The 15,436-nt window shown below is 46.0% G+C and overlaps 2 protein-coding genes across 4 annotated transcripts; both read right to left on the bottom strand.

Annotated features, from left to right (window-relative positions):
* Positions 1-6,704: 6,704 nt before the first annotated feature.
* LOC125536239 (GEM-like protein 1) lies at positions 6,705-8,262 on the bottom strand. Its single transcript, XM_048699424.1, has 4 exons — positions 7,983-8,262; positions 7,757-7,858; positions 7,341-7,615; positions 6,705-7,048 (listed from the first exon to the last, which is right to left on the bottom strand). The coding sequence occupies exons 1-4, from the start codon at positions 8,134-8,136 to the stop codon at positions 6,872-6,874; spliced, it is 708 nt and encodes a 235-aa protein (XP_048555381.1). The 5' UTR covers positions 8,137-8,262; the 3' UTR covers positions 6,705-6,871.
* Positions 8,263-10,378: 2,116 nt separating this feature from the next.
* LOC125536238 (pentatricopeptide repeat-containing protein At4g28010-like) lies at positions 10,379-13,571 on the bottom strand. 3 transcript variants are annotated; one of them, XM_048699422.1, is made up of 2 exons: positions 11,552-13,571; positions 10,379-11,317 (listed from the first exon to the last, which is right to left on the bottom strand). In XM_048699422.1, exon 1 carries the CDS (start codon positions 13,467-13,469, stop codon positions 11,580-11,582), a length of 1,890 nt encoding a protein of 629 aa, XP_048555379.1. In that variant the 5' UTR covers positions 13,470-13,571; the 3' UTR covers positions 10,379-11,317; positions 11,552-11,579. The 3 variants fall into 3 exon arrangements, with proteins under 3 accessions (XP_048555379.1, XP_048555378.1, XP_048555380.1); XM_048699421.1 differs by having other exon boundaries at positions 11,562-13,571; XM_048699423.1 differs by having other exon boundaries at positions 10,379-11,312; positions 11,562-13,571.
* Between the last annotated feature and the right edge of the window lie 1,865 nt (positions 13,572-15,436).

Genomic DNA, 15,436 nt, shown 5'->3' with positions numbered 1-15,436 from the left:
CGAAGGTTGAGGTAAACGATTTCCGAAGGTTTCTTGGTTATGTGTTGAAGGATGGATACAGCTGGATGTAGGATTTATTAGTTTTGGGTGAGATATTATGCTTCCCCTATATCCCCAACACCTGATTGCATAACCGGAAAATTTCGGGAGTTTATAAGTGGGAATTCAAGTAGCTCCTAGAATATCTTTCCGACAGGTGTATGATATGAAATTGGGGTTCGGCATCTAGTGGTCCGCCTATCCACGGTTGGTTTTACAGTGGTCTCGTTGTGTCTTAAAGAGTCCTTCGCTATGCCGACTCGGGGACGCTTCATATGTCATGTGCACTGCCTTGTACATGATGGTGATGTACGATCGAGCCCGTGTAGGCCCCACCATGAAAACTTCGAACGAAATCTCTATCATATGTTTGTTCTGGCTTATTCTGCAAGCCAATCCTTTGTTTTGTTTTGAGTTGTGGTATTCGAGTTGCTTCGAAGTCAAATGTTGATTCCATACCTTTCCTAAGCGGTGTTCTCATATTTCTATGTGAATACTAATCCTTCTTGATCATCGAGTTTGTCATTTCAATTTCTTGTCAACCGGTGTGTCTCTCCTCAAGTGGATCCGATCACTTCAACATTCGCAAGATCAATTATCAGTTTTTCATCAACATTGTTTGTTTCATCCGTCTCCAAGTTGCCTTTGTTTTTCCCGCCCGCCCACCCCTTTTCGTCAAGGAATCCGATGTCTTAATCAAGTATCCATCTTATTGATGGGAAGTCTCTCCATTCTTTTCTTTCAATGTTCTTATCCGGTGATTCTCAGGAGGATACTAACGGAGCCTCAAGTTCATCTTTATTCGTTCTTTTTCTTCTTCGGTGGATCCAATTCAAGCTTTGTTGATCATATCCTTTCCTCGTTTTAAATGTCTTCTCTTGCTGGTGCACCTCTCAATCATTAACTTTTCGTTATTCATTTGTTCCGGAGTGCTGAAGATATCTCGAAGATTCGTGTTTCCACTCTGCTTTCATTCAAGCTATTTCGAGGATGTTATCTCATTCAAGCCTTTTAATTCAACCGGTGCATTCTCTCTTTTAAATCGTTCAACAGTGTTTCTTTTGAGTGGGCCCTAACCATAGGTCTTTTCCCAGGATCTTACCTGACTCTTCTTATTCTCCCGGAGTTATTCTCAAATTCTCTCCAAAGTTTGATGTAAGAATGAACTGTCGTCAGTCACATGTTTTTCTCCAAGATCTTTAAAATTCTTTTCATCGTTGGTTCAACCTTTCCAATTTTAATTCTGGAGTGCCTCAACAATTTATGGTGTTGTTTCTCATCATCATTCTTTGTGTTTGAAGACCGAAGAAGAGTTTTACCTCCATATCTTATCCGTTCTCTCAGAGATTCATGGTTCTAGTTCAAGGCCATCCTCTCATAATTGTTTTGATCGCGAAAATTCTTTTCACCCATCCGGAGCAATTCAGGAGTCTTTTCAGTTTGTTATCCGGAGGCCATCAATTCAGGATTATTCATTCCAGCTTTCAGCTCTCGTTCGCCAAATCTTACCGGTGCATCATTCAAATATCCTCTAATCAACTCGTGATTTTTTCGTTCACTTGCATCTAAATTCTCTCAAGTTTCTTCATTCATCTCCGTTGTATTCTTTTCTCGAAAATGGCTTAACCTTTGCAAGGTTCTTTGGTTTCACTCGTTTGTCAAAGGAGCAACTTAGTTTTACCTCTTCTATTTCTCTTCCATTTTCCCTTCGGTGCCATTCAAGATCTCGGGACGAGATCCTCTCGTAGTGGTGGAGTGTTGTAGCGCCCCGAGACCGATGTGCCAGGTGTCCTCCAGTTATTCGCCATGTTGCCTTATCATTGCTTGCGTGTCATGCATTCCATATCATGTCATCATGTGCATTTCATTTGCATACATGTTCTTCTCATGCATTCGAGCATTTTCCCCGTTGTCTGTTTTCCAATCCGGCGCTCCTATGTCATCCGGTGTCCCTTTCTATCTCTTTTCGTGTGCGGGTGTTAAACGTTCTTGGATTGGACCGAGACTTGTCATGCGGTCTTGGTTTACTACCGGTAGACCGCCTGTCAAGTTTCGTGCCATTTGGACTTCGTTTGATACTCCAACGGTTAACCGAGGGACCGTTAAGGCCTCGTGTGTGTTGCAGCCCAACACCCTTCCAATATGGCCCAAAAACCCACCTAAATCCCTTCTATCATCTCGGTCGTTCGATAACGATCGCGTGGCCGAAAACCGCACCTCATTTGGAGCTTACTAGCTCCCTCTACCTATAAATATGTGCTCCCCTCCCGAAATTCACGGATGAACCCTAGATCCGCTCCTCTCCGCGCCGCCGGACAAATCACTCACCGACGGACATGTCCGCCCTCCACCTCACTCCGGCCAGTGGCGTCACACCACGTCACCCCACCGCCGCCGCCAGCCTATCCCGAGCCGCCACCTCACCTCCCCTGCGCCCACTTCGCCGCCATCCTCCCGGGGCCCAGATCCGGCCTGCCCCGGGGCCGAACCGGGCCGCACCGAGCTCTCTCTCCGTCGCCGCTCACCCCGGCTGCCCAAAGCCGTGCCGCCGCCACGAACTCCGCCGGCGCCCCGAGCCGCCCACCGGCGGCGAGCCTCACCGCACCAACCGCCGACGCCACCCTCTCCTGCTTCGCCTGCCCCGCCGCGGTTCGCGCCGCCGCCGAAGCCCGGCGCGCCTCCAGCCGTGTCCCCGCCGCCTGTGCCACCCGACGCCGCCATGCCTTCGCCGCGCCGCCTCCCGCGCCATGGCCGCCGCACCGCGCCGCCTTCCTCCGGTAGCTCCTGCGCCGCCTCGCCATTCGTGTCCTCCGGACCTCACCGGAGTTCGGACCTCGCCGGGATCCTCCGCCGCACCGCCGGATCAAGCTCCTCCGGCCACCAGCAGCTCCCTCCTCCGGCCTCCTTCTTCGTCTCCGGCGCAACTCCGGCCAACTCCGGCGAGATTTCGTCGGGATGGACGAGATCCACCCATCCCTCCAACCAAACGGTCGGATCCGTCCCGCACCGCGCCGTCCCGCTCCGCTCGATCCCGCGTTGACTTTTCATAGAGGTAAATTTTCACTAAGTCCCCGAAGTTTCCAGATTCATGTGCCCTTGTTCATCATGCCATAACTCTACATCTGTTGCTCTGATTCGTGCATGTAGCATATCAAAATGTTCATCTCGGCGAGTACATCATTTCATCTCATTGCATCATTTTCATTTGAGCTCATCTTGATGCCCGAAATGCTGTTGGAAGAGGGTTATGTGATGATTATGTCAGATCTATTTCAGCAAATGCACTTTTGTCATTTTTGCCATGATTAATGTGTGCATGCTATGATCCTGAGCTCTACATGTGTTTTGTAGAATGCCATGCCATCTTTACAGGGGTGTATGCCATGTATTTTTGTGATCTTTGTGGTGACTAGCACAAGCATGCAAAGTAGCGTAATCGTTGATGCTGATTTCAGGGACTTAGAATTTCACTAAGTCCTTGTCCTGATTTTTTTGTTATGACATATGTTCATGTTGTTTCCTAGTGATCCGTGCCTCTTTTGAGGATGATCAGTAAGGATGTTTTGTTAATATTGTGGTGCTCTATCCATCCATGTCTTTGTTTGCAATTATGGAGCACCCTAGCTTGAGTCAATCGAGCTCTACTTTTGCTATAAAATGTTCCTGACAGATTGTTAACATGTTTAGCAATTTTGCCAAGCTTGTTGTTGTTGATCCGTGCATGTTATATTGTTGTTCTTGCCATGTCTAGCTCCTATGCCATGTCTTCTTGATGGGTTTATGCTTAGTTTGTCATGCAATGCCTCGTAGTGAGTGCATCGAGCTCGTAAACATGCCTACTTGTTAATCTGTTTTGCATGCTCCAGTTTTTCACTAAGTCTGAATCTGTTTATGTTTTTGCTATGTTCACATGCTTGCTATTGTATTTTCTGATCCATTTTGGATCAAGGTCACTAAGGGACTTTTGTTATATGCTTAGAGTAGCTTCATGCCATGCCTTGCTTTTCCATGATATGTTCCTGTAGCATGTAGTTATCATGCTCTAAAGATTGCTTCCTGGTGATAAATTCCTGACATGTTAATTTCACTAAGTCTGTAACATGTTATCTTTTGCACTTTTGCCATGCTTGTTTGAACCTGCTATTGAGTGAATTAGCCGTAGCTCAGTGTTCATCTTTTGTCAAGCTTCATGTGTGGATACCTGCCATGTATTTCTTTGCCATGTTTGAGTGATGTAGCATATTTATCTTGATGCATTTAGATGGCTACTTGATGATTATCGCAGACCGGTGCCATATTTGTTTTGCTTGTCATTTCCAAACCGTGCATCCGATTCCGGTGATCTTTATATCGATTTCAACCGAAATCACCTCACCTTTCCAGTGGCACTCTTGGATTTCCAAGTTGAGGTCAGGTTCAATCATTCCTTTGCAAATCTTGCATATGCATCACATATTCGCATCCCGCATATCATACCATGTTTGCATCATGTTGTTTGAGCATTGCACGTGGTTGATTGTGCTCCTTTTTCTTGTTGTCCTTGTTTGGGTAGAGCCGGGAGATGAGTTCGTGAACGAGGAGCCCGTTGAGTTCGCTTACGAGGATCAAGTTAACTCTGAGAATTTTGCGGGCAAGATGACCATACCCTCGAAATCACTTCTATCTTTGCTTGCTAGTTGCTCGCTCTTTTGCTATGCCTATGCTGCGATACCTACCACTTGCTTATCATGCCTCCCATTTTGTTAAACCAAGCCTCTAACCCACCTTGTCCTAGCAAACCGTTGTTTGGCTATGTTACCACTTTGCTCAGCCTCTCTTATAGCGTTGCTAGTTGCAGGTGAAGATTGGAGTTGTTCCTTGTTGGAACATGGATATTTTGTTGGGATATCATAATATCTCTTATTTAATTAATGTATCTATATACTTGGTAAAGGGTGGAAGGCTCGGCCTTATGCCTGGTGTTTTGTTCCACTCTTGCCGCCCTAGTTTCCGTCATATCGGTGTTATGTTCCCGGATTTTGCATTCCTTACACGGTTGGGTCATAATGGGAACCCCTTGACAGTTCGCCTTGAATAAAACTCTTCCAGCAATGCCCAACATTGGTTTTACCATTCACCACCTAGCCTTTTCTTTCCCTTGGGTTCTGCAGACTCAAGGGTCATCTTTATTTAAACCCCCGGACCAGTGCTCCTCTGAGTGTTGGTCCACCTCGTCAGCCGCCGGTGGCCACCGGGGGAAACTCTGGGCTAGCCTACCAGAAGTTTGGACAATCTGAGTGTGCCCTGAGAACGAGATATGTGCAGCTCCTATCGGGATTTGTCGGCACATTCGGGCGGTGTTGCTGGACTTGTTTTACCATTGTCGAGGATGTCTTGTAACCGGGATGCCGAATCTGATCGGATTGTCTTGGGAGAAGGAATATCCTTCGTTGACCGTGAGAGCTTGTGATAGGCTAAGTTGGGACACCCCTACAGGGATTTGAACTTTCGAGAGTCGTGCCCGCGGTTATGGGCAGATGGGAATTTGTTAATGTCCGGTTGTAGAAAACCTGAAGTTGATATTAATTAAAATACATTAACCGCGTGTGTAGCCGTGATGGTCTCTTCTCGGCGGAGTCCGGGAAGTGAACACGGTGTTGGAGTTATGCTTGACGTAGGTTGTTCTAGGATCACTTCTTGATCATAGTTCATCGACCGTGCTTTTGCCTTCTCTTCTTGCTCTCATTTGCGTATGTTAGCCACCATATATGCTAGTCGCTTGCTGCAGCTCCACCTCATACCTTTTAACCTTCCCATAAGCTTAAATAGTCTTAATCGCGAGGGTGTGAGATTACTGAGTCCCCGTGACTCACAGATAATTCCAAAACCAGTTTGCAGGTGCCGATGATAACGTACAGGTGACGCAACCAAGCTCAAGGAGGAGCTCGATGAAGATCTTGTCCTTTTGTGTTGTTTCGTCCTAGTTGATCAGTAGTGGAGCCCAGTTGGGGTTGATCGGGGATCTGTGTAGCATTTGGGGTAGTCTTCTTTTATTTTGGTTCCGTAGTCGGACCTTGATTGTATCTGGATGATGTAATGCTTTATTCATGTATGGTGTGAAGTGGCGATTGTAAGTCAACTATGTATCTCTTTCCCTTATGTATTACATGGGTTGTGTGAATATTACCTCACTTGCGACATTGCTTTCAATGCGGTTATGCCTCTAAGTCGTGCTTCGACACGTGGGAGATATAGCCGCATCAAGGGCGTTACACCTTCATAGACTTCTTCTTCATGAAGCACAATCACTCTTGGTCACTGAACTCATGGTAGATACTTGAGGTGATCTCCGGACCTTTATAGACTTCTTCTTTGTGAAGCACAATCACCCTTGGTCACTGAAGAACTTGACACCTAACCTTCTAGAGAGTTCGCAGCTCTCAAGAGTAATATGCGGAGCGTACTGGACTTAGATTCGAGTGATGCTAAATCACTATCTATTTCTTTCGCTCTGGGATTTTTCTCGGTAGATTTTAAACTCAAAATCACTCGGAGTGTGTTGTAGCATGCCGCATTCAGCATAGACATATATCGATAGTGTGTTGAAGCATGCACTAACCTCAAGTTATCAAGGCACTGGCAGGAGCATCTTTGGCTCAGAATACACATAATTTGCAGTGCAAGAATGAGGGCAGCAAACAACACAAGCAAAGCTTACGATTCCTCGGATATTTACAACACACTTGGGCCAGAAAAGTATCCAGACTACTGAATACTGATACATGAACGCACTGCTTATTTAAGCCAGAAATTTGAACCATCACAAGGGATGCATGCGACGGGGAAGTGATGTCTAGGCGCCACCACGAGCAGCATCCTGGAGACACTTCACAGCGCTGTCATAGTTCACGAAGCCCATGAACCAGAAGTCATGGTTATCGACAGAAACGACCTGGATGTACCTCTCCGCAGGGTTCTGTTGACTTGCGGTAGGAGTGACTGATCTCAGGTGAGGTACAGGTACAACTATCTGCGAAAACATGCAAATATGAATATGATCAGCTGCAGTATGAACAATTGAACATGATTCCTTTCGGTTTGCACGACCCGGAGGAGCAATAAAATAAGCGATGTTTCAGTGTCTTGTTTAATAGCAAACCACTGCAGATCACATGCTCTGTTGTGATGCAATATTGTGTTTTCTCTTCAAGGATAAGTATAAGTATGTAGTGGTACAGATATGAATAAATTTCGTTTCTAGACCATACAATAACTTTTTAAAGAAATTATAAGAACTACTGCACATCACGACGGGTACATACCTTGTAAATGGCGGACTCGGTCTTATTATCCTCAGTGACATATGCCACGGGGCTGTCGCTACAGAATGCAAGCTTGGCGGTGGAGACGTACAAGACGCCCATTATCGGACCATGAGAGGTCGAGAGGTAGCACGCGTACGCCTTCTTGAGCTTCTCATCAGGCAAGCACTCGAACGTCTGCTGGAATATCTTGTCGTACCCTCCTTCCGATATGACCTTGGATACCTGAGCGATCCTCCCCATTGCAGCATCCGTAATGCTAGGCCCGGTTTTCACTGCACAAGTCCACACCACACAGGTTCATGGGTCAGCATGTATGGAGAATTACTGAACTGAAAGATGTCTAATCCGTTGGACGATGTGGTTCATCATCTTGTGCGGTATATGATGTTGTGTTGGGGAATCGGGGCACTCACAGTGCTGCCAGACATCGCCGGCGATGCCCTCGGTCTTGCGCGCGGCCTCGCTGAACCTCTTCCCCACCGAGCCGAACATCTCCCTCAGATTCTCCTTGGTGCCTGCAGCAATCAATTCCCCAAAAACATCAGCGCAAACACTAACCATGTCGGATCCAGTCTCGGAACAGGAGCTTGAGCAGCAGAGAGCAGGAGGCGAGGAGATAGGTAGTGGTAGGTGACTGACTCTTGGCGGGCGGCCCGGAGGAGGGCGAGGACAGCACGTAGGGGTTGGAGCCCGCGGGCGCCACGACCGGCGGCGGCGGCGGCGCGAGGTCCTCCGGGGACATGCGCGGGTACGCCGCGCCCTCCGACGGCGGGGCTTCGGGCTTGGAATCCATGGGCGATCGGTAGGGAGGAGGAGGAGGAAGCGGGGACGGGGGGAGATCAGAAACGAGGGAGAGCAGCGGCAGAGTTGACGGCGACACGGCGACGCAATCAAGCGCGTGAGGCTATAATGGTGGGAGCGAGCGTCCAACTGGCACAAGTAACCGACGCGCTCCCATTTGCCGCGTCGACACAGCGTGACCGCAACCGCCCGTGTGCCGTTGCGGTCGGCTGCCGCAAACTGCTGCCCGTTGTCCGCTGATGGCGCGCGGCAAACAGCCCCAACCTGCACACACACACACACACAGCTAGTTTTTCCTCGTCTTTTGCCAGTTGAAATGCAGCTGACTACTGACACGCCACTAGAGAAAACAAAAAAAAAGGTAATGGGGCTGGCTTAGGGGTCAGCCCCAAACTTCGGCTCTCCCTCTTTCTTGGCGAGCCTGCACACATCAAGTTTTGGGCTCGATGCCTTTGCCGGCGTACCGCGGCCGGCCACAGGGAGGAAATGATCATCCCTCGACAAAATTAGCTTACCATTGCCAACCAAGCAGCACAATGATCCAAACAATTTCCGTGAGGTGGAAGGAAACCAGCAGAAAGTTAATGTTTCGTAGAACGAAATCAGCAGAAAGTTAATGTTTCGTAGAACGAAATCAGCAGAAAGTTAATGCTTCAAAGGTACAGATCGTACCATGAGGAAATAATGATCATCCCTCCACACAATTACTTTACCAAACAAGCAGCACAATGATCCAAACAATTTCTGACGATTCACACGAATAATTTTAACTTAATTAGGGGGGGGGGGGATAATAAGCCCCAACAGGTGAACATTTAAACAAGATATTCATGAAATAACAGAGCGCATGGCATCATACTAGCTGAACCTTTTTGGGGGTATAAACCTACCACCAAAAGAACTGCCTGGCTAACATAATAACTGGAACTTGCAAAGAGCATAACAAATGCTGACCTCACTTTCCCACTGCAAGCCCTCACAGGGCAAAGAAGACACCTAAAAATATATAGCAGAAACTAAATGGATTCTAACTCAGCAAAACTCTGGCAGTAAACAAGGCATGATATTCAAGCTGATCGTTTACGAAACGAATATTCAAGCCTGATAGGTAACCAAACGCACTGTCTTCTCCAAACTTATTGTTAATAATGACTAATGAGGAGGTAATCTACATAGCGAGTAATTCTGGAGATGTTATCTTCTTAACAGAAAATGTGAACCATACGAATAGTACTGCAAAATATACATGAGAATACACCAAATCAGTTGATCAAAGAGAAGTGGGACTAAAAAGCGATGAGCATTACCCATACTAGGCCTTGGCCATAAAGATGCCCACCGGCCAGGAAAATACTAGTTAATGCAAAGGTTAGTTGTATGATCGAATTATCTGACTACTGATGAGCCTCCTTTTCGAGACCAACAGACACAGAGAGTAACAGCAATTCGACAGACACAAAGATCAAATGAAAGAAAAACGAGGTAAACAAGGGAAACAGCACAAAGCTGTAATTACATGTTTGAAAGGTACCAAAGATCATTAGACCAAAGCCAGCATAGGGAGGAAATCATCGCCCCTCGATACAATTACCAAATAAGGAGCACAATGATCCAATCAATTTCTAACGACGCGCAAAGAATTTTACTCAGGGAAACGATAAGCTTCAAAGTCAGTATTTAAACAAGATGTTCCTGAAATAACGGAGCGTATGGCATCGCACTAGCAGACTTTTGTCTCAAATGTATAAACCTACCACCAAAAGAACTGTCCGACTAACACAAGCGCAACTTTGGGAAGCACATAACAGATGATGCTCTCACTTTCCCACTACAACCCTAACAGGACAAAGAACACACTTGAAAATTGGCCGCAGAAATTAAATGGATTAATCCTTTGTAGTTTTTCTAAGAACAGAGCAAAACTCTGTCCATAAACAAGACATGGTATTCGAGCTGATCGGTGACCAAACGCATATTCAAGCCTTGATAGGTAACCAAAGCAATGTCTTCTCCAAACTGCCAAAGCCTGAGTTTACACATAGTACGTCCTGTCACTGCGGCTGTTTCAGCAACACTAGTATTAAAGTATTAATAACAACTTTAAGCTAAGAGTTTGTTGCATCCAGCTCTGGCATATTAATGACTAATGAGGAGGCAATCTACATAGCTAGTAATTTTGAATGTGTGTAATCTAAAAAAATAAATTTTGAACATTTATCTTCTTCACAAAAATGTGAACCAAAAGAATAGTACTGCAGTGTAACAATATATTACAATAAAAGAAATTGACAGTGGGAACAAGGTTAGATCACAATTTTTTATCCGGACAAGAAGCTACACATATAGTACATGAAAATACAACAAAATTGGTTCGTCAAAGAGAAGGAGAACTAAAAGAGACGAGCATTACCATACCAGGCCTTGGCAATACAGATGCCCACCGGCCACCTCTAACTCTGCCAGCAAGGATAAGGCCTTTGGAACATTGGCTGCAGAGCGACTGGCATGTAAGCAGGATTGCAGGAATGGTTCTTGATCCGTTCGTCATCGCTGGTAGAAAAACTCTTGCTCGGAGGTAGTGGCATGTCAAGGAAACACAGCAGCAGGTTTTGGGCTTTGATGAGAGATGGTGACATACTGCCATCGACAACTCCACCACGCAACTCAGGCTCAAAGTGTCTGGTGCGCCGCAACCATACCACCCTGGTAGTGTATCAGTATAGACAGCCCGACAGGTTTGGTTTGAAACCCATACCAAACCTGGTAAATGGAGCAGCTGTGTTGTTTGGTTCAGGCTACCTCAGCGGGTTTTGGAACCTGTGAAAAGCCCCTACAAGCTTTGGCGGTTAGCCCCTTATAAACCATCTTTGTCGTGGACATGCTCATCTTAAAACCTAGTGAAGATGGCATTTCTCCTTGCTGGATTTATGAACATCCCATCTTTGATGTCAACACTCCAACTGTTTAGTTTATCTGAAGATACATACCACTACATGTCAAAATATCCGCAACTCTTTAAGGATGCTGAATTGTCGTACCACGTGAAATTTGAAGATGCCACTTAACCAAGAGTCTGACAAATAAGTGTGTGAGCAAGATTTGATCATTTGAGTATGTACGTTTACTCTCACATGTCATTGCTTTCAGCTTTGCCTTGGATGATATAGACTGCACTGGTACATTGAGAAGAGAAGAGCAGATTAAGCAATCCTGCATTAATCATGAGGGTAATAGGTACATAACATGCAATGACTATAATATGGTTATTTCTCATAATTTAGGATATCGGCCAGCTGAAAGTAATATACTAACACCCATACTCCAGCAATGGACGAAAATATCAAAGACATTTAGCAGATTTAGACTAACCGAACATATATTAGATTTCAAATATGAAGGCAACATACACGCAAGCACCTGAATTGGGATCAGAGCTCAGCAAGGAGCAGGGGATTCAGGTTTGGTGCATTGTTTTTGTAGCATATTCATTACATCATGGGGCAAAATGGCATCGCCTTTTGATATTTCTTTATCAAAACCAGGCAAGCTCTGCAATAACTCTTGCCCTTCAATGCTTGCCCCAAGAGAAGTGACAATAGTTGAAATAATTTTAGGATCAAGTGCTACACCCTTGGCTGTCATTTCACGAGTTAACTCAAGAACCTTCTCGGTGTCGCCTTCAGCTCCATAACCTTGGATCAGTGAATCAAATACAGCAACGTCAGGCACAAAGCCACTTGCTTTCATCTGTTTAAGCACCCGCTCCGCCGCTGCCAGGTCTCCAGATTTTGCAAACATGTTGATTGGGATAGAATATGTCACAGCATCAGGAATCAGCCCCTCATCAATCATATCTTTAAGAAACTCTTCTGCAATTTTCTTCTCCCCTGATTTGAAAGCACCATGGATCATAGTGCTATATGCAGCAGCATCTAATTTGCAGTTCATATCCATTTCATTGAACAAATCCCTAGCCTGCCCCATCATGCCTTGATCACACATAGCTTTAAGCAAAGGAATATAGTGAACTGGCTCAGGCTCCATCCCTTGACGTCTCATTTCAGACAAGAGGCTTTCCGCACGTTCAACTTGCCGCATTTTACAGAAGCCATTTATCAATATGCTATAGGTGAACGAATCAGGCTGCAGTCCAGAACTAGCCATCTCATCCTTCAGCTTCATGGCCTTCTTTACCTTGTGGACTCTAAGGAGTCCACCAATTAGCAGGTTAAATGTCACCAAGTTACACCTGCATCCATTCTCAGCCATCATGGCACGGACCTCAAACGCTTGCCGCATCCAACCAATCTTACAAAGTCCATGTATAACCGAGTTGAATGTCATCAAGTCAGGCCTAACTTTAGTTTCACCTTGCATCATCTCCTCTAGCAACGCCATCGCCTCATCCATCTCAAGCACACTAGATAGCCCTGTGATGAGTGTGTTATATGTCACAACATCTGGTTGCACGCCCTTCTCCAGCATATTCATCCGCAAATCGAGCGCCTCCCTCACAGACCCTTCCTTGCACATGGAATTGATCAGCACATTGTAGGTCACCACGTTTGGCTCCAACCCCCGCTCCGCCATCATTTCCATCACCCGCGCTGCCTTTGTTACCTTCCCGTGTCTACACAGGCTATCGATCAAACTAGTGTACATCACAACATCGGGCTCAATACCCTTGTCAGACATTTCTTCGAACACCTTGCCTACGCTTTCCCACCTCCCGGTCTTGCAGTACCCATGGAGTAAAGAACTGTACACAACCACGTTGGGCTCGATACCACTCTCGCACATCTCATTCAGAAGCTCCACGGCCTTGTCAACGTCCGCGGCGTCGCACAGCCCACGGATGAGCGTGCCGTAGGTGACCACGTCGGGGCGGACGCCGCAGTCCTGCATGGACCGAAGCAGCCCGACGGCCTGGCCCGCGCGACGGTCGGCGCAGAGCGCGCGCATGAGGGTGGTGTAGGAGATGGCGTTGGGGCGGCAGGCGAGGCGGGGCTCGTGCGACATGACGCGGAGGAGGAAGAGCGCGGCGTCGAGGCAGCCCTGGCGGCAGAGCGCGGCGAGGACGGTGTTGTAGGAGACGGCGTCGCGGACGGAGGGGAGCGCCGAGAGGAGGGCGGGGGACTCCGGGAGAGGCAGCAGGCGGAGGTGGCGGTTGAGGCGCGCCGCGGCCTCGGCGCGGCCCCGGCGGAGGAGGACGGCGAGGTAGGGCGCGGCGCGCCTCGGGGGCGTCCGGGACGAGGCGGACGCGACGGAGGCCGCGACGGCGACGAGGGCGCGGAGGACGCCGGTGCCCGCGTGCTTCCTCGTCATGGCGGACTGTTGGCGCGGCGGCGGCGGCGGCGGCGGCGGCGCGGGTCGGCAAAAGAGCTGGTTGCGCGCGTGGGTTGTGACTTGTGACCTGTGACATGTTTGTCGGGAGGGCCATGGCCGTATGTTGGCAGTTGGCTCGGCCTCGGTTGACAATGGTGGGCTAGCGGCCTTGCGTGAAGATGGCCTTCCGGGGCGTGGAGCATGCTGGGCCTATTCAAGTCCTACTCTTCTTTGGTATTTTTTGCGGGTGCTTCTTTGGGTCTTTTCACACAGTATAAACTGAAACGCTCGTATATACGCACATACATTTAAAAATTTCATGTGCACAAGCACGCACACCTATCTCTATGAGCACCTTCAAGAGACAGAGCCAGTGCATCATCTAAAATTGTCGAAGTCACCACAGACGTCTTTGTAGCCGATGAGAACGTCTCCCCCACTGCACAAACATCAACGAAAAAACTGGAATAAATCTAGAAAAATATGAGCACCAGTGTTAACTATAAGACTTAAATCCTTTAGTGGATTAGTTGCATCACAAAGAACCTCACCATTTGAGCTAGGCTCAGCAGTCCATGACCAAGGAGTGGTACCGACTGACCAATCTATGCTTTGAGCTTCAAATTTTTATTTCTTCTGAAAAAGTCATTGAAGTTCAAATGCATGTAATCCCTTGCCAATTTATTTTCTTCCAGCAGTTCAATTGTGCGCAAGAGAAATATAACGCCTATTGCGAGACCAATGGAACCCTCGCCCATGTCGCTCGTCGGGTGTGTCGGCCCAACAATGGTTTTGGCAAACCTCTAGGTCGAGTGGGGACTAGTTTGGGGAACATTTTGTGCATTGTTTCACAAAATGCTAAGGGTCACTCATGGCAATCATTCAGGCTCCCATCGCCCACACTACACTAGGAAGATGGACCGGCCCATCAGAGATCAAATGAAGCGAGCACACGATCGGTTTTAGGAACCTGAACTGTTTTTTTTTTGTTCCCTGGTTTTGTGGGTTTCTTTCTGTTTTTCCTTCTTTTCTTCTGACTTTCTAATTCATAATTTCGAAAAATGTTTGCAATATCATAAATTGTTGCCTTTTCAAATATGTTCTGGTTTTCCAAAAAAATGTCCATGTTTTTTTAAAATGTCCAATGCCTTCAAAATTTGTGCGAACTTTAGTACATGGTTTGTTTCAAACAACCAGTCCAGGATTTCAAAATTGTTTACATTTATCTAAAAATGTTCGGGTTTTCCAAACAGTGTTATGAATTTCCCAATTTCAGAAAATTGGTCATCAAAATAAGAAACTGTTATTATTTTAAATAAATTATTCTTGAACATTTTTATCAAATCTACAAATCTTTATTGGATCGACAAACATTTTTCAAATTCCTGAACGTGCTCTTAATTCGTCAACATTATTTGAATTCATGAACATTTTTTATGAACAAATTTTCAAATCCTTGAACGATCTTTGGAGTCTCGAACATTTTTTCAAACTTGGTTTTTACTGTGTTTTTTACGTAGTTTGTTATTTTCTATTTATCTTTAATTGGCCTTCTCATTTTTAGTTTTCAAATTCACAAAAATGTCAAAACATCTTAATTTTAGTGTATGAACTTTTTCTTCCCAGCCATGAACATCTTTTAAAAATTTGTGTTCATGAACATTTTTCTAAATGGTATAAAGATCTTTTTTTATGATTTTTTTTGTAAACATGATCATATTTATAAATTTCATGAACATTTTTTAACTATCAAGACCATTTTTTTATCATGTGAATTTTTTATGATGCCATTAACAAAATTTAAGTTCTACAGATATTTTTTGAAAAAAAAATAAGTAAAGTAAATTTGTTGGAATACAAAACGTGTTAGGAAAGAGAAATTAAAAAGGAAAAAAATTGCAAGCTAGCTACTGCACTTAGTTATAATCACAAGGAGAGGCGAGCACCTGACGCTCCCTCAAGCATGC

Source organism: Triticum urartu, chromosome 2 (assembly GCF_003073215.2).
Source record: "Triticum urartu cultivar G1812 chromosome 2, Tu2.1, whole genome shotgun sequence".
Taxonomy (NCBI): domain Eukaryota; kingdom Viridiplantae; phylum Streptophyta; class Magnoliopsida; order Poales; family Poaceae; genus Triticum; species Triticum urartu.
Note: the sequence above shows the minus strand (reverse complement) of the source record. Positions and strands in the feature narration are given on the sequence as shown.

Bases quoted from the DNA above. Each gene is read 5' to 3' on its own strand.
- LOC125536239 (XM_048699424.1), bottom strand. From the start codon at position 8,136: ATGGATTCCAAGCCCGAAGCCCCGCCGTCGGAGGGCGCGGCGTACCCG. The intron at 7,859-7,982 runs GTCAGTCACCTA...TGATTGCTGCAG, and splicing joins CTCCGGGCCGCCCGCCAAGA to GCACCAAGGAGAATCTGAGG. The intron at 7,616-7,756 runs GTGAGTGCCCCG...GGACTTGTGCAG, and splicing joins CGGCGATGTCTGGCAGCACT to TGAAAACCGGGCCTAGCATT.
- LOC125536238 (XM_048699422.1), bottom strand. From the start codon at position 13,469: ATGACGAGGAAGCACGCGGGCACCGGCGTCCTCCGCGCCCTCGTCGCC.